This window comes from Ochotona princeps, chromosome 24, assembly GCF_030435755.1.
Source record: "Ochotona princeps isolate mOchPri1 chromosome 24, mOchPri1.hap1, whole genome shotgun sequence".
Taxonomy (NCBI): domain Eukaryota; kingdom Metazoa; phylum Chordata; class Mammalia; order Lagomorpha; family Ochotonidae; genus Ochotona; species Ochotona princeps.
In genome coordinates, this window is record NC_080855.1 from 21,694,528 (window position 1) to 21,716,682 (window position 22,155).

Here is a 22,155-nt window from a genome sequence, read left to right on the forward strand (position 1 = left end):
CTCCCCAGCTGGGATGCCTTGCTCTGTTTTGGGATCCTCCATTTCTGATCATCATTGTCACCATTAACAGCGTCTCCCTCCTGGGTGGAGTGGTGGACAAGAGCAGATGAGATAGGCAGTACAGGTTGCTGCCATGTGTCTAGCCTGTTGCACTTAGTAAGTGGTGGATATTTTCACGATGTGCCTACAGCTTGGTGAAAATTCTCTTGCCTCCGCAGCTGCCCTTAATTCACTCTTACATCGACCACTCCGAAATCTGGGCCCAGCCTGACAGTTAACCTTCTGCAACACCACACCTCCCCCTCACCTTCCTGATGTCTCTACACACACACACACAAGGAGGCAGAGGGCCAAGTATGTGTAATTGCCTGCTGTGTGGCGGTAAGAAGCCCCAAAAGCTGTTTGTCATTTGTAAGAACTGACAGAGCCATTAACTGCCCCAGAGACTGGTTAATTGGCTGGTTAACAAACACCTACCATGATGATCAAACATCCGCCATCAGTTCAGTGACGTTTGTGCTGAGAAAAGAAAAGGCAGCAAAAAGCTCATGGCTGCTCTAAGATGCCTGCTCAGCCATTTCGTGGCTCCCAAAGGGGTACACCACTCAACAAGGGACAGGGGATGGTGACCTGGGATACCAGGTAAGGGGAGAGAAGAAGAGAAGGATCCTGAGGTCAGAATAGGGCACAGATGGGGGAGGAGTGGACGGACCTGCCATGTGCAGGCTTGGATCTCCAGTGGAATTCTTGCTATCTTTTCCTACGTGAGTGATGACAAGCAAAACTCAATTTCTGTCATCTGTTAAATGGGAGGAATAATGAACCTGCTGGACTCACATTCTTTAACTGAGGGGGCGAAGGCACTAAGGCAGGGCAGATTTGATAAGGAGGGTTTTTGGCAAGCTGGTTATAGCGGCTTTCGAGTGGATCCCAACATCATTTAGAGAGATTCCAGTCCTCTGCTTGCCACTATCTTGTTACCTCTATTGGTCTCGTGTGTGCGAGCGCATGTGCATGTGTGTATGTGTGCTATTGGGCCAACCCATATGCAGTCCCTAACTACCAGGGGGAGGATCTGCTACTTCCCTAATCCCACTCAGGGTGGAGGAGGTGAGGACCCTAGTTCACAATCCGATTTGTTTCCACAGGGGCTTTCCGGGGTGTGTGCAAGAAAATCGATCACTTTCCTGAAGACGCAGATTATGAACAGGACACGGCCGAGTATCTGCTGCGTAAGTTCCCTGCTTGCTTGCTTTCCCCTGGGATGAAGAGTGAGCTCCCCTGCCATCCCCCAGGTGGTGGTCTCTTAGGTCTGTGGTCTCCTAAGCCCTGCGAGGAGCGTCCAGTGCTTCAGATATCCAAGTCTCTTCTATTTCAGTGAGCTAAAAATAGGTGGTGGTGGTTGAGGGGGTGGGGGAAACCGAAGGAATGTCATTCAACTGGAATACAAGTTGTTTTTTTTCTAACCTTTCCCAGAGGGTTGGCTTGAGGTAATAATGGGCCAATGCTCATGAGTGAGGTGCTACCAGGTAAGGTGCTAAGTGGATGAGGTCTCCAGGGACAGGAATGGACAGACGGTTTCAGTCCTCCTGGGACATGCCCGTGTTTGCACAGGACTTTCCCAAGGTCAGTAACCTGGATATGACGCGGGCTGTCAGTCACAGCTGCAGCATGTGGGAGACAGCTGAGCATGGTGAATTTGAGCAAAGGACTCCAGAGTCTTCCAGACCTTGGCTTTGACCTTCTCCAAGTTGGACCTGGTTGGACAAAGTTGCATTAACCCTCCCTCCCCTTTTCTTCTTTTTTTAATCTGCTCTGAAATGGAGATGATAAAGCCATCTGTCTGACAAGGTCATGAAAATTAAATAAGCTAATGCATGTTACACGGAGCCCAGAGTCCAGCACATGGTCATGGGTTAGCTTTTAAGGGCTACATGGGATTAACAAGAGCCAAGTTCAGCTGTACAGCCAGGCCTAACAGGAGTCCAGCCCCAGAAAGGACTTGGTTTGGCATTTAAATATGATTTCTCCAACAAGGGTGTGTATACCCTTGAAAGGAACATCCTTTTACTAATTTACTATTCAAGATTATTAAATTTAAGATGGCTTTTAAAATCCTAGTTAGAAGTAAAACCTTTCAAAAACTATCCTACTCCAATCATATTTGCAACTCATAGTTCACAAAGTTATGAAAAACTAAAGCCATTTCTAGCTTTAAGCATGTCCAGTCTTCCACAGGTGACCATAGGTCTTTAAGGGCTCTCTGTGCCCATTTACAATAGAAATTGGGGCAGACGGGGGTTAGGGCGGGACCTGGAAGAATTCCTGGCTCCTTGCTGTGGCACAGCCCCAGCCCTCGTGTCCATTTGGGATGTGAACCAGTAGATGGAAGATTCTCTCTCTCTCTCTCTCTCTCTCTCTCTCTCTCTCTCTCTGTCTCCCTTTCTCTTTCTCTTCCTGTGTATCTGTGTGTGTGAGCACACGTGTATGTATGTCTGCCTCTCTGATTTAGCTTTTCAAATACATTTTAAAAAAATGTTTAAAATCTTTTCAAAAATAGAAATAATATGGGTGTCAATGTGAAAAGCCATCTTATATTTTCTTCAAATATTTATTTTTATTTGAAAGACAAAGTTACAGAGAAAGAAAGACATATTAGAGAGATTCTCCATCCAATGGTTTGCTCCCCATAGGGCCACACTGCCTGGAGCTGAGTCGGTTCAAAGCCAGAATCCAGGAGCTTCTTCTGGGTCTCCCATGTAGGTACAGAGGCCCAAGGACATGAACCATCCTCTTCTGCTTTCCCAGGCCACAAATAAGGAGTCAGGACATCAACTGGCATCGGTGAAGGATGTCAACATTGCCATCCAGGCTTGGATGATGCCTAGCCTCTTCTGCATGGTGCCACTCACCCCACCCCCAATTTTCTATGTTTTGTTTTTAAGGTTTATTTATTTATTTTGAAGGTGAGAGAAATGGAGAAATCTTGCATCTGCCGGTTCATTCCCAAGATGGCCTCAACGACTAGTGCCAGGCTAGGCCAAAGCAGGAGTCAACAGCTTCTTCAGGTCTCCGATGGAGGGGTCCAGGGACTTGAACCATGCTCCACTGTATTTCCAGGCCATTAGCAGGGAGCTGGATTAGAAGTGCAGCCAGGACTTTAACAGATGCCCATTTGGGACTGTGGCATTGCAGGTGGTAGCTTAACTTGCTGGGTCACAATGCTGGTGAAAGGCCGTTTTTAGGAGACGAGGTTAAACATAGACACACCATTTATCTCTCTCTGATCCTCACCTAGCCAACTAGAATTTACTCAAGTCCCTCTTATTAGCATGACAAAGAAATTAGAAACCACCCTTAGAGATGTAGCTGGACTGTCTTATGGAAGGACACAGATAATTGGGTGCCATGATGGGTGAGGTTTTTACCAGGGTGCCCAGGGTTTTCTTTGCTTTCCTTTATCCACATTGATGAACCATTGTGATGTTCGCACTGTTAGAGACTTGAACTGTGGCTTCTATTCCACAACTTGTAAGACTGGTATTATTTGGAGGTGAATTGCTGTTCCCTCCTCTGGGAAGATAGGGTCCTCTGACTCATCATCTCTCTGCATCCCCACTTTCACCTCACAGTCCAACTGCACTTCCCAGTGGATACAGGAGGAAGCCTCATGAGCACAGTCCTTGCTGGGTGTTTGGGGATTCCTGCCCCAGCCATTTGGGGCCAAGGTCATACTCCCATAAGGGGACAGCAGAGCTTATGCTGCCAGTTTCCATCACAACCTTACTTCATTGCTTAAATCTGTGTGTCATAGTCTGGTTTCTGTTGCTGAAACACAACGCCTGACATTGGGTAATTGGCTCATGTGCTTCTAGAGACCACGATGTTCTGCTGAGGGACTTCTGGCTGTGACACCCTATGGCAGAGGGCATCCCACGGTGAGACAGAGCAAACCTGCTAGCCTGAGACCATTCTTGTCTTCATGCGGATGCAGCCCTGGAGACTTCATCTGGCCTTAGTTACCTGCAAAGGCCCCACCTCCAAACACTATTCACACAGGAGCTGGGGCTTATGTTTCCAATACATGAACTTGGGGGTGACACATTCAAACCAGAGCACCATAGCACTAGTTCAGAGGCCCAAGACTGTTGCCTAGGGATCCCTCAAAACACCACCTTGGACCTGACAAAACCCTCCTCAGATGCCAGAGTAGAATTACACTTGAACAAGCTCTTCTCCTTTCCCCTAAGACCTTTCCTCAACCTAGCACAGTTTGGGAGGGGCAAATGAGAGAGAACGGAGTTACATCTTTGGGTTCTGAGGCTGCCATGTGTCCACTGGGCACTGTGGGCTCCAATTGATTTGGGGCAAGTCCAAGGCAGACACCCGCAGCCCAAGCTCAGCAAATCTGCTCATCTTCCACTTGTGGGGCAAGCAGCGGGACCCAGACACCCATGGGTTGTTCTTCAGATGCTCTCTACAGTGTGTGGGAAACAGCCACATTTACATACCCCATGACTCCATGGTGAGATGCATGATTTCATAACCAAAGCAGGTCAGCGACTTCAAAAGTCCAGATAGCTTTCCTTGGGGCACATTTCAAAGGCTAATCATCCCGCAGAGATTTTCTTGAAAGGTAGGCTGTTTTCATCAATTAAACTCATCCCATTCAATATGTGAGCCCTTCCTGATGGAAACACAATGCAAGCGATCACATTCAAGGTGAATTCACAAGTTCCAAAGGCATCAGAGGCCAACCCACCCCTCGTGTTTGTGGAGGCGAGAGTCCAGAAGGAAATCCTCTGGCTCTACAAGGAGATGAGCCCACTGCGAAGTGCTACATGCACACTCAGAACCTTAACTCCCCTTGAGAGTACCCCTGGTCCATGGCAGGGGTGGGAGTGGGAAAGGAGACCCTGTGGGCCATGGAGCTGATCTCTTTACCCACCTTAGTGGGGAAGCGGTTAGCCAGGGTCCCTTCCCCAACACCAGTCAGGAAGTCCGAAATCCCTCGCAGAAGTTCACAGCATAGGGCTGAGAGGGTCACAGGGGAATCCTGGGAATCCTGGACCACCCAGACCCCCATGGTGGGTGATTCGGGGTGGCCCGCTTTAAATCAAATATCTTCTTCATTGAGAGATCTCCCCACACCCCTGGTCTCCATCACATCTCCCATTGACCACATCCACGACTAAATCAGAGCAAACAAATGCAACATCAGTTGTGGCGTTGCACACCCATGGCTTTGGAACTCAGCAGTTGGGCAGAGACAAATAGAAATGGCTGAAGTTATATCAGCCAAAATAATTCACCATGACCGTGGAGGTTAAAATCTTCAACACTGACTGTGTGGGCCAAACTTTGAGCCTCCCAGGGGCAGAAGGAGCTCTTGTCCCACCTGCCTCCTACCGTGAAGGCTCCATCCCTCTGTCTAAGACCAAGCTCAGCTGTCATTTCTGTCTCCTTTCCTTCACAGTCCTCAGCTGGCCCATAAGCAAACTCTGTTAACTTCACCTGCAAAATGTGCAGTGTGAGGGGGTCTTGAAAAACTCCATGCAAAATGCATATTAGGACCAAAACCTGCATGTATTCCAACAATTATATTTGCACTACCATTAAACACATCTTTTAATTCTGTTCTTGCACATTTTTGGATGTATCCTCACACATCCTGAATCTGGCTGCTTCAACGGTGGCTGCCTTAGACTGCCCTCCACAAGGGGGTGCTGGGGGCCAATGATAGTGGGGGTCCCACGTGACTCAGGGCTGCAAGTCCCCAGTGCAAGCTTCAGTGTTTCATCAGACCTTGAGGAACAACATGCAAATTCAAAGACAGGTGGTCACACTTCTTAGGAGAGTGGCTGCAGGGGGTCATGACCAGGTCTGTCACTGTTGGTCTCTGGTTACACATGGGCTCTGGTTCTCTGACTGCTCCCCACACGCATCTCCCATGCTGTGGTGTGCAGCTTGAAGTCTGACTGGCCACAGACAGAAGCATCTCTCCTTCTCTCCACAGGGGCTGTGAGGGCCTCCAGCGTCTTTCCCATCCTCAGCGTCACACTGCTGTTCTTCGGCGGACTCTGTGTGGCGGCCAGCGAGTTCCACCGCAGCAGACACAATGTCATCCTCAGTGCGGGCATCTTTTTTGTCTCTGCAGGTGAGTGTTGGGACCCAAGCCTTGAGAACTGCACTGACACCTGAGGGGAGTGAAGGCTCTATAGCCGAAGCAAAGGGCCCCCTCCAGAATATAGTCCAGTTGTACTAAGGAAGGGAAAGGGTGTGTGTGCTGGAAACAAAAATGCCCGGTTGTAGCTGGGGGTTGATGAGGGAGAGACGAGGAAGAAACAGTGGCAGGACCAGGAGGGAAAGAGAGAGAGAGAGAACACACAAGCGGAGGGTGAGCCCAGGAGGTTTGTATAACAGAGGAATGAATTTGGTTTTGCTTTTCTTTTTAGTATTTAATTATATAAGAAAGAGAGACATAGGTCCATGTTGTGGCCCAGTAAGCTAAGCCTCCACCTTGGATGCTGGTATCCCATACGGGCACCATTTCAGTTCCCAGCTGCTCCACTTCTGATTTGACTTCCTGTTAAAGGACCTGAGAAAGCAGCAGAGGATGGCCCAAGTACTTGAGCCCTTGCCATCCATATGGGAGAACCAGATGGAGTTTCTGGTTCCTGGTTGTGGCCTGGCTCACCCCTAGCCATTAGAACCATATAAGGAGTGAAGCAGTAGATAAAAGATTTCCCTCTTTCTCTTATAGCTCTATTTTTCAAGTAACTAAATAAAACTCTAAAATAATAATAACAATAAGCTACCAAAAAGGGAGTCCCAATCTGTTTGTTGATGCTCCAAATACCCACAACAAGCCTGGCCAGGAGTCGGGGACAAAGCCTGTCGCCAAGAACACAACCCAGGTCTCCCACGTGGGCGCAAGGACTCAAGCCCTTCACCAAGCACCTGTTGCCTCCCGGGATGCACATTAGCAGGAGGCTAGCAACAGAGACTGGAACTCAGGCACTCCATCTGATACAAGTTGCAGATGTCCCAACAGGCAATTTAACCACTGGATCAGACACCTGCCCCCCACCACACTGTGTCAGACGACTCTACCTTCTGCTTTCCCAGCCACGTTCATGTGCTCCCATTGGCTCTTTAACAGGCACATGTGCTGCTTGACCATTGCTCACTGCTTTATCAAGTGCTCATATCAATGCTTCTCCAAAAGCAAGGTGAGGACCAGCAGGCTCACAAGCTCTCAGGGAAAACTAAGTGAACAGCAGCCTTGCCCACAGAGAGGTGCAGAAGACAGGAGGCAAGCCCATCGGTCAGGAAAGGGGGTCTTCACTTTGCCTTTTCGTCTCTGTCCCTCTTGCAGTCTCTGTCTTCCTTTCTTTCCTCTGGGTTTCTCAGTTTCTTTTCATCTCTTCCCCCATCTCTTTCCACTCCAGCCCTCTCCAGGCAGATCAATGCAAAGGAGGTGGTGGTGGGGGCAGGGGACACAGGGCTTGCCCCCTGGGTGAGGGTCTTCAGATGTCGGCCAAGACTATTGCCTGCCTCCCCACTTATCAGAGGAGAAGTCCTTCCACCCAGCCATGCCCTCTGTGGATGTCTGAAATGCAATTAATACGGAGACCTGTGCATTCTGGGTTTATTCTATACCTGCACGGACACTTCAGAAAGTGCGTGGGCAGGTGGGTATACTTTGAGATGCCTGATTCAATCATCACAGTGCCTGGGTCTCAGCTTCCTGCTAAGGAGTACCCTGTAAGGCAGCAGTTGATGGCTCGAGTAGTTGAGTCTCTGTCACTTGCATGGGAGACCTGGCTGGGGTTCTCTGCTCCTGGCATCATCCCTTGATAGTGCTGTGGTAGGCATCTGTGGAGATGGGGGAGGAGGGATAAACCAGTGTCAGCGGGAGTTCTCTGCTTCTCTCTTCACTTCCTGGATGAGTTGAATGAATTTTAATTTTGTGGGATGATGGAATGGTAAGATGTGTGTTTTGGTACCAAACAAACCCCTAAAATCCAAGTGTAGTGTTTTCATAGAACACAATTTTCTTGAACTTTTGAAAGAACCCTTTTGGACATACGTATGATGAAGTTAAATGCATAAACTAAGAGCAGCAAGAAATTAACAACAAGAATGAATAATCAAGTAAGAGTTATTGTAAAGCTTATAAACCGTTTCTGAAATTTTCCAGTTAAGATTTTCAGACCAGGTTGCCATCAGCTAACTGAAACTGGGGGCTGCTGTCACGGCAGGTGACTTGATGGGAAGGGAGCAGTGGAGGCGAGACCCAGTCATCAACAAGGAGGCTTGCCCATCTGAACCTGAGTCCTGGCTTCATCCATGGGGCCTTGGGAAATGTTACCAGCTCCTTACAAGTCAGTTTCACCCATCAGCCATCACATGGTCAGTGTCAGCTTCCTGGGAGTGTCAGGAGGCAGAAAACCTAGGATTGTTTTCCACTTTGGAAAGAGTAACTACAACCCTGCAGAACCCGAGTCTTGGTCCTCTCTAAGACCATTGCTCAGGTGCCTGCCCTGCTGCTGTGTCCAGTTCTGAGTCCCTGGGCATGGAGGCTAGCAACAAAGTGGGGAGAAAACCACCTGGTGCCTCGCTCCAGGAGCCTGCGATCAGCCTGAAGGGGGCTGTGTCCACAGACCTCATTCTGTGTGCCCACATGTTTACAACTAACAGAATCAGGGTCTTGTTTGACTTCGAGGCACATTCCCATCACCAGATGGGCCCAGCCTTGTCAGAGAACCAGTCTCAGTGCAGTGCTGATGTGACAGACTTCCAAGAACAAAAGGAGATCATTATTTTGTCCCCCAAGGGGATAGTTGGAGAAGAGCATGTCACCAGCAACTTTCTTCTCATGAAAGAGAGGGTGCTGCGAGGGAGGGTAGCAGGTGGATTAAAGCCCTGGGAACTGGGACAGAACAGAAAGCTTCAAGGGGAAGCAGACAGGTCGGGGTCTGATCCTGGATCCCTCCTCTACCCTCCCTAAGGAATCCTGACAGCAGCAGTTGTTCCTTCTATACTATGAGAAGCAATTCACCACCTTCCAAGGTTCCTCTCAGGAAGACTTGCAGTTTCCGGCACACCAACAACTCCTTATGGAGCACCTGCTCTGTGCCAGGCCCTGTGCATGATGCTCAGGAGAATGAGCCATGCCTGATGCTGTTCTTGACTCTAATTGGCTCCATTTTCCCATCTGTAAAATGGAGAAAAATAACAGTCCTACCTCTTAAGTCTCTCTCTCTTTTTAAGATTTATTTATTTTGTTGGAAAAGCAGATGTACTGGAGGAGGAGAGACAGAAAGGAAGATCTTCCATCTGATGATTCACTCCCCAAGTGGCCACAAAGGCCGGTGCTGCGCCAATCCAAATCCAGGAGCCAGGAACGTCTTTCCGGGTCTCCCAAATGGGTGCAGGGTCCCAAGGCTTTGGACTGTCCTGCACTGCTTTCCCAGGCCACAAGCAGGGAGCTGGATGGGAAGTGGAACTGCCAGGATTAGAACCAGCACCCATATCGGATCCCAGCACGATCAAGGCGAGGACCTTAATCATTACGCTATCGTGCCTGGCCCTTGAGTCTCTTTTAAGACACTTCAATGAGTTGGTATAGCAAAGAACCTAAAGGATGTGATACACAAGTAGTCCCTGTTATTTATTGCATACATTGTGCCACTTAATCTTCATGTCAACTCCATTGTTTATGTGTTGAACAAACATGCCTCGTGCCCTTGCTAGGAGTCAAGCTCTGGGCTGGGAGTCGAGGCCACAGCAATCAACAAGCCCAGGATGGCCCCTGACCTCAGCAAGCTTAGCATCTGGTGGGTGAGGCAACGTGATTATTTACTCACACCCTGTTGTTACTGACACCTAAATTCACCATGGTTGGGTTCAAATTCTATCTTGACCATTTCCTAGTTGGATCAGCATGGAGAGCCATGCATCCTGGGTCTCAATTTCTGCATATGTAAAAAGAGAATCATGTTTTTTTAAAAGTTAATCTGTTTGTTATGGTTCACGGAGGCAACACTTCGTATAGAGACTGCACCATGCGTGATACAGAGTGAATATTGGACAGCTCGTTTGAGCTCCTGCTTCTTTCAGCCACTCTAGAAGCATCTTTCTTACCCTCTCCCCCAGCAAAACATCCTTTTAGGGCTTCCCAACTTTTCCCACCAACATTTCCTTGCTGGCAGAGAAGTGAGAAAGCGTGGCTCCTGGGAGTTGGGGGCGTCCCCAGCAGCCTCCTTCAAGTGAGCTAGAACGCCTTTGAAGTCGGCCTCTCATTTAACTGAAAAATTCATGTGAATTCTGCTTTCTCCTTCTTATTATATCCATGTTCATTTTAATATAAAAGAATGTGTCTTCCCTGCTAATCTTCAAGTCCAATTGACACTCCTGGAAGAGGAGCCGTTTTTCATCCTGTAGTTTCTTGCAGCCTGACACAGAACTGGATGTGTCAGCCCCCAGATGAAGAAATAGCTCCGCCATGAGAACTTGCCACCTACCTGCTGAATGCCTAGCCTGGGCACAGTCGAGTGGTGACAGATGCAGACCGTAGCCCTGCCTTGGAGGGCCAAATCTTCCATAAAGTAGGACCAGAAGTCATATTTGAAATATTAACAACCCTAATGTGTGTGCACCATCTCATCAGAATGCAAACACTGGGGTGGAGTCTGTGGCTTTTGCTATGATGTTCTTTAAACCTTTAGTTGTAGGATTCTGGGGGGGGCACTTAGGACACACTCAGAAGGAGTGTAGAATGTTTGAGAACTGCAAGGAGGACTTAAGAAGCTCCTGGAGATGGATTATTTACCAGCTGCTGTTGTGACTATAATGAGACATAGCCTCCAATTAGCATCACTCCACAGGTACCCTAAATTAAGACACAAGGAGATAGCAGATAGTAAATCCATCTCCATGAGTTATGTGGGTTCCAAGCTCTGGATAAGACCCTTGAAGCACAAGAACAAGAAGTTGAGACATGCAGCCATAACCTCTGCATGTACAATTCCTTCTTCCCACTCCCTGGAGGATTAGTTCGTCAATAATGGGATGAGGGAGAAACTGAGTGTGAAGGTCTTGTTCAGTGGGAGTAACAGCGTGGTATTCCCCAAGTTCTGATGCTAGCACAATAGCTGATTTAAAGCATTCTCTTACTCTGTGTGGATAAAAAGCCTGTGGACGTTACTGCCCCTTCCTCATGGCTTCTGAAGGGCTCCAAAATATAGCTCTGGGTGCAAGGATGAGAGCACATCAAAAAAATTCATGCAAAAATTGAGTGAGAAGATACATCGATTTGGGGGGTATGTGTTATCTTTTTTGTCACTTTAAAATGCCCGCAAGGTGGGGCACTTAAGAAACGAATTGAAAGGTTCAAGTCTAAGGTTAAATGTATGCATTAATATGGTTGTGGAAGTGGATGGCAGGTGGCAGAATACGTGTAGGGGAAAGGTTTCCATGATAAACCAGGGATCAAAGGGCAATATAGGGAACAGAGGGTAACATGGGAAGCACGTTTGGCTTGTATTACCAACCCTTTCTTGGGAACTACTCTCCCACTGGCAAGCCCGAGTGATCCAAACGAGACATAGCCTCCAATTAGCATCACTCTGCTGGTACTTTAAATCTCACTAGCTTCAGCTCCCTGATGCCATTATTACATCAGGGATCCGGCCTTGATATAACGGCCTTAATCTGTTACCCCCTAGCACAAGACCTTGAGGTTTTTCACATCTCAGTGAATCTGAGGACTCAAATATGGTTTAAATCATGGGAATGCCCAAAGATTTCGAAAACTATGCATAGCTTTTCCAGGAAACCCTTCATATGCATGGTTTTCACATTTTCTTCTGCATCCAAATGAACTTATTTTAGTTCCATTTTCCATGAACGTATTGAAGCCATCTCAAATGTCTACGAGAGATCTCCAACTGGAGGCTGCAAGTACTTCCAGCCTTGATGTACCCAGGGCTCCCCTTGTCCTGAACCCTGGGTTGTCTGTTGCTTCTTGTTGTAGCTCAAGATGCCACCAGCCTCCCAGAAATCCAAGCAAGAGACCATAGAAAATCCTTCTCAGCTCCCTCTGTCCCACTCCACAATCAAGAGGCTCCTTTTCATCCAAGTTCAGCTGCAGCTTGAGTGTCAACCTGGTCTTCAAAGCAAGCTGCTCCATTTTTCTCTTTCCCTTTGCTGCAGAACTGTCTTATATGTGTCTTGGGTAGAGTCCTTACTGTATTTTACTGTAATTGCATTTGCATGTCAATCTCTCCCACTAATGGTGAGAAATTCAAGGGCAAGGACCTGAATCTTGTTATGTTTGCTTCCTCATGAATTAATGTCAGAGATGAAGTGTTGATGGGATGAAGTGTTTCTAAGAGGGAAGATAAATGCTTTCCGGGTTCTCTGGCACCTGCTGTCAGAGCAGGATGCCCTTGTCAGCTGAATGTGTGGTGCCTGGCCCCAAGCAACAGCCTTCCTCATCTCCCCAGAGTCATACCTCAGGAGTGGGAGTGCCCAACCAGAATTCTTCCACCTCTCTCCACTTTCCTTGAAATACAGAGACATCTCAAAAAAGTTTGCAGGAAAATGCCATTAAGGAGTCAACAACATACTTTCCCAAGCACTTTTAGAAGCTCCTACTATTCATTAAAAGTGTCAGTTACCTCTGAGGCTTAATAAACCACGTGTGTTTCTTTAATCTCTTTTCTTAGGGTTAAGCAACATCATTGGCATCATAGTTTATATCTCGGCCAATGCTGGAGACCCAGGGCAGCGCGACTCCAAAAAAAGTTACTCCTACGGCTGGTCCTTTTACTTCGGCGCCTTCTCCTTCATCATCGCGGAAATCGTGGGCGTGGTGGCCGTCCACATCTACATCGAAAAGCATCAGCAGTTACGTGCCAAATCCCACTCGGAGCTCCTCAAGAAATCCACCTTCGCCCGCCTCCCGCCCTACAGGTACAGATTCCGGCGGCGGTCGAGCTCAAGGTCCACAGAGCCCCGATCCCGAGACCTGTCTCCCATCAGCAAAGGTTTCCACACCATCCCCTCCACCGACATCTCCATGTTCACCCTCTCGCGGGACCCCTCCAAGATCACCATGGGGACCCTCCTCAACTCCGACCGGGACCACGCTTTTCTACAGTTCCACAACTCGACGCCCAAAGAATACAAAGAGTCGCTGCATAATAATCCCAACCGGCGCACCACGCCCGTCTGAACTGACCTCTGACCTCTGTCCTCTGCCCCGCGCCTGCCCTGCGCAGTCTGGGGAGTCCGGCAGAGATGTCGCCGAGGTTGCATGGCATGGTCCTCGTGATGGTATTACTTTATTTTTGCCAAGAATGAAACCAAATGGACTCAGTCCTCGCCCATGTGGTCCTCTGACCCTCCCAAGTCCCGCTCCCTCCACGCCTCTTAGACTAAGCCCTTAATATTCACCTTCTCCCTGTGTATCTGTGCCAAAAGTTTTTCTTCTCTTCCTTCTGTGCCAGAAGGAGCTCCACATTCTTCCCTCCTTGGAAGAAGACTGTACTCCAAGTCATGGGTGGTGGTGGGGGGGTGGTGTTGATGGTGGTGGGAGTAGGGAGTTCTGAATTCCCATCAGGTGCGTGCATAGCTGTCCCCACTGTCCCCTCCCACAAATCCTCAGGAAAACAACCTCCCAGGAGGCCCTGAGGGAGGCAGTCACCTTTCTGTGTTAGGAAAAAAGAAAAAGAAAAAAAAATGACCAGAAATCAAAGCTGTCAGAGCCCCCAAAGCAGCTAATGTAATCAGCACTTATGTTATTAAAGGTTTTGCCTTGTCGTAACCAACTGAACTTGGAAGTGTTTGGTGTCTTTAGGGTACTTCCCACAATAACTAATCGCCCCCACCTAGCTCTTCTCCGTCTCAGAAGCCGAACTTGGCTCATCCAAGAGTTAACCTCCAGAAGAGAGCCACCCAAACCTCTTGGGATTGCTAAAATGCTCCCTCCAACATCAGGTCCTGTGTAGGTCCACTTGAGTCCCTGGAGGCGACAGGAGTGGGTGTCCAAGACCCTTGGGAGCTCTCGGGAACCTTGAGCGAGTCACCTAAGCTTCAGTCCTCCGTCTTCATGTGTGTGGCATTGTGGAGCCTCTTCCCCAGGTAGTCAGTGAAACATCCCATGTGAAGGTGTCTCCACATGGTCAGTAATGCGGGGTTACAAACGTGTGGGTGGGTGCACTCTAAATGGAGTAAGCACTGAATTAGTTAGCGCAAGCTGCTGTAACAGGGTGTGCCTGACGGGCTGGCTTCTATGACTGGTCCCTCAGGTTGAGGGATCCAGCAGCAGCTGCCAGGAGGTTATGTTCCTACCACTTGTTGTGTTCGCCTCTCCCCTTATAGGGATCTCATCATAAGGGACCCACCCTCATGACCTCCCCTAACCCTAAAACTATCTCCCTAAAGCCCCGCCTTCCAATGCCCACACCAGCACATCAGAGGTCAGGGTTTCCTATTCAGATTTCATGACCAGATCTTATGGAACAGAAGTCTTAAGAAACTGACACTGACAGTGAATTTTCTTGCAAGAAAAGAACTTGCAAGAAATTGGCAATTGCTCATGTCTTTACATGCAAAAGAGCCACTGCGTGTCAATGGCACACAGATCGTGTTATCTCATTTCATCCTCAAAGCAACCACACGTTGGAGAAATAATTCTCTTCACTTTGGTAGATGAGGAAATAAAGCCCTGGATGCTTACAGGCAGAGGCAAGATTTATTTCCAAGCCTCCGTTTCCTGCACGAAGAAGATTCCTATTCCCTCGGCATGTTTCAAACCTCAGTTATTTGGTATCATTCCCGAGAGGATTTCCACACCCGAAGACCACATCAGCAGTTATTTACCTAATGTTTTTCTTTACATGGACTTGGGTCTTTTTTTTTTCCTTCTAGAAATACATTTCAAAAGGGAGCTTCATATCACAAGTGTAAAATGAAAACTGGAATGACTTACCGTAAGCACACAGTCCCTGCGAAAATAAATACAATAAAAGCAAAACAGTCTTTGCTGGATGCTACTGGTGCTTGTCCTGAGTTGGAAAGCCAGCCGTTTCTTCTTGGTATTTAAAAAAAAACCTAACTCAAGTGTTAGAGAAGTGTGGCAGAAGCAGTTCTAGCACCAGAAGATGTTTCAAGATGTTTCCCTCGGCTCACCCACACCAAAGGAAAACCAGAAAGGGAGCACCATTCGGCATTCTCTGATCCATCCACCCTGACAGCCACCCCTTCCCCCTCTCAGGACAAGACAGCTTCAGCCACACTTTCTGGGAAAGGCTCTGAGGATGCTTCAAAAGCTCGTGGCAAGGGGGAATCATTTATTTATTCATTTTAAAGATTTATATTTATTTTCATTGGAAAGGCAGATATACACAGAGGAGGAGAGACAAAAAGGAAGATCTTATGTCTGATGATTCACTCCCCAAGTGACCGAAACGGCCGGTGCTGCGCCAATCCGAAGCCAGGAGCCAGGAACCTCCTCCAGGTCTCTCACGCACGTGCAGGGTCTCTAGGCTTTGGGCCGTCCTCAACTGCTTTCCCAGGCCACAAGCAGGGAGCTGGATGGGAAGTGGAACTGCCAGGATTAGAACCAGCGCCCATATGGGATCCCAGAGTATTCAAGGCAAGCACTTTAGCCACTAGGCCACCGTGCCGAGCCCACAGGGGAATTAAAAGATGACTTTATTTTACTGGCAAATAAAAAAATTTAGAAATCTGTGAATTTCATAGCATGAATGTTCTTAAGTTTCATGGGGTTGATTTGGAAGGCAGAGTGGCGACCCAGAGAATGGAGAGAGGCACAGAAAGTGAGATCTTCCATCCATTGATTCACTCCACAAACACTTATACAGCCAGGGTTGGGTCAAGCTGGAACATGGAGTCTGGGATGCCAGGCTGTTCTCCCACACGGGTGGAGGAGACCCAGCCCCTTGGGCCATCTTCTGCTGCTCTCCCAGGCGCATGAACAGGGAGCTGAATCATAAGCAGAGAAGGCGCAGCAAGGGGTGGAGCCAGGGCTCTCATATAGAATGCTGGTGTCACAGGTGCTTGGCTTAACCCGCTGTGCCATCATGGTGGTCCCCATAATATGGACTTTTCTGGAAGCTTTTGAGGACCTCATCCTTAAGTAATGGACACTGAAGAGGAAGAAACAATCCCTGCGAGATGGTCCAATACTGACAAGACCTGGGATGGAGAGGAAGGTGCCAGGGCCTTGCCTAGCGAGGCTCCAGCTCCAGAAGCCAAGTCCCTCTGCACAAGCCAGAGATGTGGACAATGAGCCCCAGACTCCCTGCCCATCTCGGCGTGCACCCTACAAAGTGTTGGCACAGGCACCCTCCCAGAGCACCTCCACTAAAAGATCACTCAGTTATATAACCCCTGGCAGGCCTGGAGTGAAGGTTGATACCACTCCTTGAGTTGCTGATTGTTGCCCAAATCTCACTAAAGAGTGATCCCAATGGGGCTGGCACCATGTTTCAGTTAACTAATCCTCTGCCTCGAGGCACTAGCATCCCATACAGGCATTAATTTGTATCCTGGATGCTACATTTCCCATCCACCTCCCTGATTATGGCCTGGGAAAGCAGTCGAGGGCAGTCCAAAGCCTTGGGACCCTGTACCCACATGGAAGACCCAGAAGAAGTTCCTGGCTCCTGGCTTCAGATCAGCTCAGCTCTGGCCATTGTTGCCACTTGGGGAATGAAACAGCAGATAGGAGATATTCCCTACTCTGTCTCTCCTCTCTATAAATCTGCCTTTTCAATAAAAATAAATTAACATTTAAAATAAGCAAGAAAGAGAGAAAGAAGGAGTGCTCCTGTGTCCTCAGCCGCTTCCTTGCGTCAAGCCCTGTGCCTGAAACCTCTCTTATTCGGTCTCATTTACTCCTAACCTTTATTCTCAGCTTTTTCAAATATTCTTATTATGTTCGCCTTATGAAAGGCAGAATGTCACACAGCCCTTTAATCTGCTGGTTCACTCCCCCAAATGGCTGCCACAGCCAGGGCTGGGCCAGGTAGAAGCTAGAGGACTGCCCCTCCATTGGAGCCTCCCAGGTGGGTGGCAGGGGCCATCTTCTGCTGCCTCCCGGAGGACACATCAAGAGAGAGGCTGGCAACAGAAGTAGCGCAGCCAAGACTCCAAACCAGGTCCTTCCGTATGAAACACAAGTGTCTCAGGCAGCCTCCTGACCCCTCACCCCACTTACTTCTAATCCTAATCTTTACAGTAGATACAATTGCTCAGCCCATTGGATAGAGGGGAGGCCTGCAGGTACAAGCAGGTTCTCACACCCCATCTGCAGTGGCGACTTGCCAAGCCATCCTGCTCACGCTCCTTGGATGTCTGACTCCACGGCTGAGCTCTTCATCTCCCACCTCCCTCATTTCAGTGCAACTCACTCACTTCCACACTGGCAACTTCCTTTCCCCCCCCTCCAGACCAGAACCCCTGGGTGTCTTGTTTACGCTTCTTTCATGTGTAGCCCCTGGAACTGATCTTTTGCCAAGTTAGTTCTCTATCTTTTGAAAGGAACGAGGTATCTTGGTGTTCAAGCATGCAAATGCTGGTTGGATTTGAGCCCTGGCCCAGCAATTATCAACCTTATAAAACCTTGCAAATCCTCCTAGGCCTCAGCTTCCCCATCTGTACAATGGGCACAATAAATAGTGCTGATCTGCCAGCTTGTGTTGAGAATGAAATGAGCTTGATTATTCAACAAGCCTTTGGAAAGGAACATGAAAAATAATAGTATTTTATAAATATTAGATGTTATTACTTTTTAAAATGTTTATCTATCATTTAAAAGAAAGAATTACAGAGAGAGAGAAATTTTCCAGCCACCAGTTCACTCCCTAAATGGATACAATGGCTGGGGTTAAGCCAGGCCAAATCCAGGAGCCAGGAACTCCATACAGATCTCCCTTGTGGTTGCAGGGGCCCAAGCACTTGGATCATCTTCTGTTGCATTTCCCAGGAACATTAGCACGGAACTGGATCAGAAGTGGAGCAACCAGGACTCACACCATCACCCATATGGGATGCCAATACCACAGGCAGTGGTTTAACCCACGATACCACAATACCAGCCCCAACTTTTTTTTTAAGTTTTATTTATTTTTATTGGAAAGTCAGATTTACAGAGTGAAGAAGAGACAGCAAGAAAGATCTTCCATTCACTAATTCATTCCCCAGATGGCCACAATAGCTGGAGCTGAGGTGATCCAAAGCCAGAAGCCAGAAGAGCTCTCTCAAGGTCCCCCATGTGAGTGCAGGATACCAAGGCTTTGGGCCATCCTTGACTGCTTTCCTAGGCCACAAGCAGGGAGCGGAAGAGAAGTGGGGTAGCCAGGCCACAAACTGGTGCCCATATGTGATCCCAGGCAGCAAGTTGAGGACTTTAGCCACTAGGCTACAGCATCAGGCCCTAGCCCCAGCTCTTAATATAAATACAGCACTCTCAGATATATATTTTTCCTATTTGGACCTCTTCCCATCTTGACCATCTTATCTTCTAGATCTTGTCATCCTATACCTCTACTCTAACAAGCTGGGATCTATGGTATCACACTCGTTCCTAGTTGTCTGTCTTTGCTGATAAGCATTAGCCCTTCCTAAACATTTTTCCTTTTCCTCTCCAAATCCTTCCCCCATACCATGGTTAAGATCAAGTCTCATGCTTTCCAAAAAGTCCTTAGTGACGCCCCAGACCACACAACGCCTCACTCCCTGGCATTGACTGATTTATTCCTTCATTCGTTCATTCAGTACTCTTCAAGCATCTATTATGTGCCAGAAACTATAATTTCAATATTCGCCAGGGTACTTGAAAAACTTCGTAGAAAACGCAACTAAAAGATAAGCGTAGGGGCAGCCTTTAGGCCTGGTGGTTAAGCTGCTGCCTGGGACCCCTGCATCCAGGGGTTTGAGTCTAGCTCTGTTTTGCATTCCAGCTTCCTGCTAATGTACCTTGGAAGGCAGCCAGGGACAGCTCAAGTATTCAGGTTCCTGCCACCCAGCTGAGACACCCCAATGGGGCTCCGGGTTCCTGGCTTGAGCCTGACCCAGTCCTGGACACTGTGAACATTTGAGAAATGAACCAATGAATAGGAGATCTCTCTCTCTCCTCTCTCTTTCTCTCTCTCTCTCTTTCTCTCTCAAATGAAGTGAGAAATAGAAAATAATTTGGCATCCCATTAAATCCTATCTTTACAAATAGTTCCTTAGGAACTTGTATTACTGTATGTTTCATCGATTGTCCTTAATAGATGGATATGACCAAATTCTGGCCATGATCCTGCCCAGAGTCACAGTGGAGTTGGGTGGCTCATCTGACCAGCTAATTCATTCACAGGGTGGCCAATGGCCTAGGATTTGTGACTGGACTCAAGTGACAAGTTCAGCCAATCAGTCGGGCTCTACCAGGGATGTTAATGGAGAGACACAGAAGGCTGGTGGTCACTGATTGGTATGGTGAGAGAAGGGACCAAATACAAGTGAAAGTGATTTAAAAAGAAAAGTTGGTCAAGAAGACATCCTTCAATGGCTTCCCATCGCACTGACACAAATATCCCAAGTTTGCTGTGGCCTTCAAGGTTTTGCAGTGTTGAGAGCATGCTGAGCTTACTTCCAGGCTGTTGTCATCTTCCTTGCTGCTACCTCACTACGCTGTCCCCTTGCTCATCCCTTGATCAAAAAACCACAGTCCTGCCTCAGGGCCTTTGCACCTGCTATTCCTGCTTCCTGGATTTTTTGTCTCTGTGTCAACCATTCTCATTCTTCAGGTGTGCAAGGATTTCCTTCCCCACGTCTCCGAAGTAGATGCCTGTTACTCTTTGTTTTGTTCTACTTTTCCCCTTGATAGCTCAAAACTGTGTGTTTTTTTCTATGAGAATAGGATCCTATTGTGTCTTTCATTATATCCATTCTGCTGAATATGGAGCTATTCCCCTGGCAGGTGCACAGCTAGCTGAAGGGAGGGAGGAAGGGAGGGAGGGAAGGAGGAAAAAAGAGAAACCACGAAGTGGATCAAATGGCAGCTGGTGTGAGGGGTTTTGCCCGTCGTTGGTCCTAATCAAATAATCGAATAATCAAAGCCGCTCAAAGAGTCAGATATCTGACAGAAGGAATTTTATGATTTTTAGTTCTGCTGCACGCTGACTGAAATTAATAATAGACTATTGCACATTTTGCTAAAAAAGTGAATTTCAAATGCTCTCACCACACAAACAGGAGTCGAGGTGAGGGATATGTTTAGTTGCTTTATTTAACATCCTGCATTGATAAGTGACAACACTGCTTTGTGTCTCATGAATGTATACTAATTTAAACTTATGAAATTTTCAAAGTTAATACTTGGCTAACCTACTGATGAAGAGGTGGTGACAATAAAAAAAAATTATTTTTAATTGTACAAAAGCCAAATCCAGCTTTAAGCTGATCATCTGGCCTTCAGGGACTGTCATCCCAATAATTTAGATGAAATGCTTTTTGGTGCAAATAACACTCCAAGGCAACGAGCTTGTGTTAGGCAGGTCTACTAGGTTCTTTCCAGAGCAGGTGCTGCCAAGGACTCAGGTGCTCATACACAGACCTGGCTGAGTGGCACTTCCAGGCTCTGCTCCAAGCTGTGACTCAGAGACTCATGCTGCTTCTGTCTTGTCATTCTGCTGTCAGGTGCTTCAAAGTTGTTCTGGTGTCATCCACCTGGTACATGGGTTGGGTAGGGGGTGGAGAGTGCAGAGAAGGAAAAGGTAGTGCTGGAATAGTGAAAAATGATACACTTAACCCTATTTCTCTTGTCCCAGAAGCAGCCCAGTTCATATCACACTCCGTTTGGTAAAAGAATGAATCAACATGGTGCCATCTAGAATGCCAGGGAGAGGGATGCTGAAGACATCATCCAGGCAGGAGAGCTATACCTCCACATTACAGAAGAAATTCCTTATACACAAGCTTCAGCAGGTGACTATGTCATCTCTGCCATACAATTTCAATAAGAAAAATGGATCTTTCATAAAAACAAATTGCTAAGTAAAGAAAGTACTGGATTAATTCATTCAGTAGCTTAGAGAGAAATTCAAGAACCTAAAGTCTTTCCATTTGCCCACACTTCCATCTTAGGCTACTATTCCATCATACCAAGGCACAATATCCCTTCATATTCAAATATTGAAACTGATCCCCAACTAGTACCTTGAATGCAAATGCCAGCTGTCTTTAGACCCTGGTCTCTGAACCACCCTTCCTTGGTTTAGCTCACTCAATAAGGGAATAACATAACTGAACCTAGGGGATTCCAACCCCTGGACTTATGAGGTTATTTGATTCTCTAATACCTAACACTTCTTGGTTACTATTGTCTCAAGGGTCTTTGTTTAGGGAATTCCAGGTCTGAGTAAAGGAATTCCAGGTTCTGGGCAGACAGTAACTACCACCTGCAGGCCAACTGAAGTGCATATAGCCATCATAGCAACCAAACAGAGTAAAACAACTCAGTCAGACTAGGTCGCATCTCACCACCTATGGGTCTTGGAATCCTCATGACAGAACAGAGAAGGAATGTATCATTAAGCGTCTAGGGACAAGCCTTGGTCCCTGTGCCAGAGGCCTGTGGCTTCTTAGTACTTTCTCCAGACCAGCCCCCTCTTTCTGGGACCCTTCTTTTTAAAAACAAAACAAAACAAAACACTTTGATTCGAGAGAGCAAGAGGTATTGAGACTCAGAGGTCTGTCATTTGTTGACAGATTAAGCTTTTTCTTTTATCCTCAAAACTTGTCCTCATACTCAGCACGGGGGACAGGAACCCAACTTGGGATAACAATATAATATCCCATATACAGACGACATATCCCATCACATCCTGACAGTATCCTACCATATCTTATAAAAATTGAAGATCTGTTTATTTATTGTTGGAAAAGAAGCTTTACAGAGAGCAGGAGAGACAAAGAGAAAAATCTTCCATCCACTGGTTCACTCCCCAAATGGGCTGCAGTGGCCAGAGCTGAACTGATCTGAAGCCAGGAGTTTCCTCTAGTTATCCCATGTGGGTGCAGTGGTCCAAGTACTTAAGCCATTCTCTACTGCCTTCCCAGGCCACAAGCAGG

The 22,155-nt window shown here is 47.5% G+C and overlaps 1 protein-coding gene across 1 annotated transcript in view; it reads left to right on the forward strand.

Annotated features, from left to right (window-relative positions):
- CACNG3 (calcium voltage-gated channel auxiliary subunit gamma 3) overlaps positions 1-13,585 on the forward strand; it is an 85,372-nt gene extending 71,787 nt beyond the window's left edge. The window contains exons 2-4 of the mRNA XM_004586825.2: positions 1,149-1,232; positions 6,017-6,157; positions 12,735-13,585. Of these exons, the coding sequence (XP_004586882.1) occupies positions 1,149-1,232; positions 6,017-6,157; positions 12,735-13,243 (734 nt within the window). The 3' untranslated portion in view covers positions 13,244-13,585. The remainder of the gene's footprint in view (positions 1-1,148; positions 1,233-6,016; positions 6,158-12,734) is intronic.
- The last annotated feature ends 8,570 nt before the right edge of the window (positions 13,586-22,155 follow it).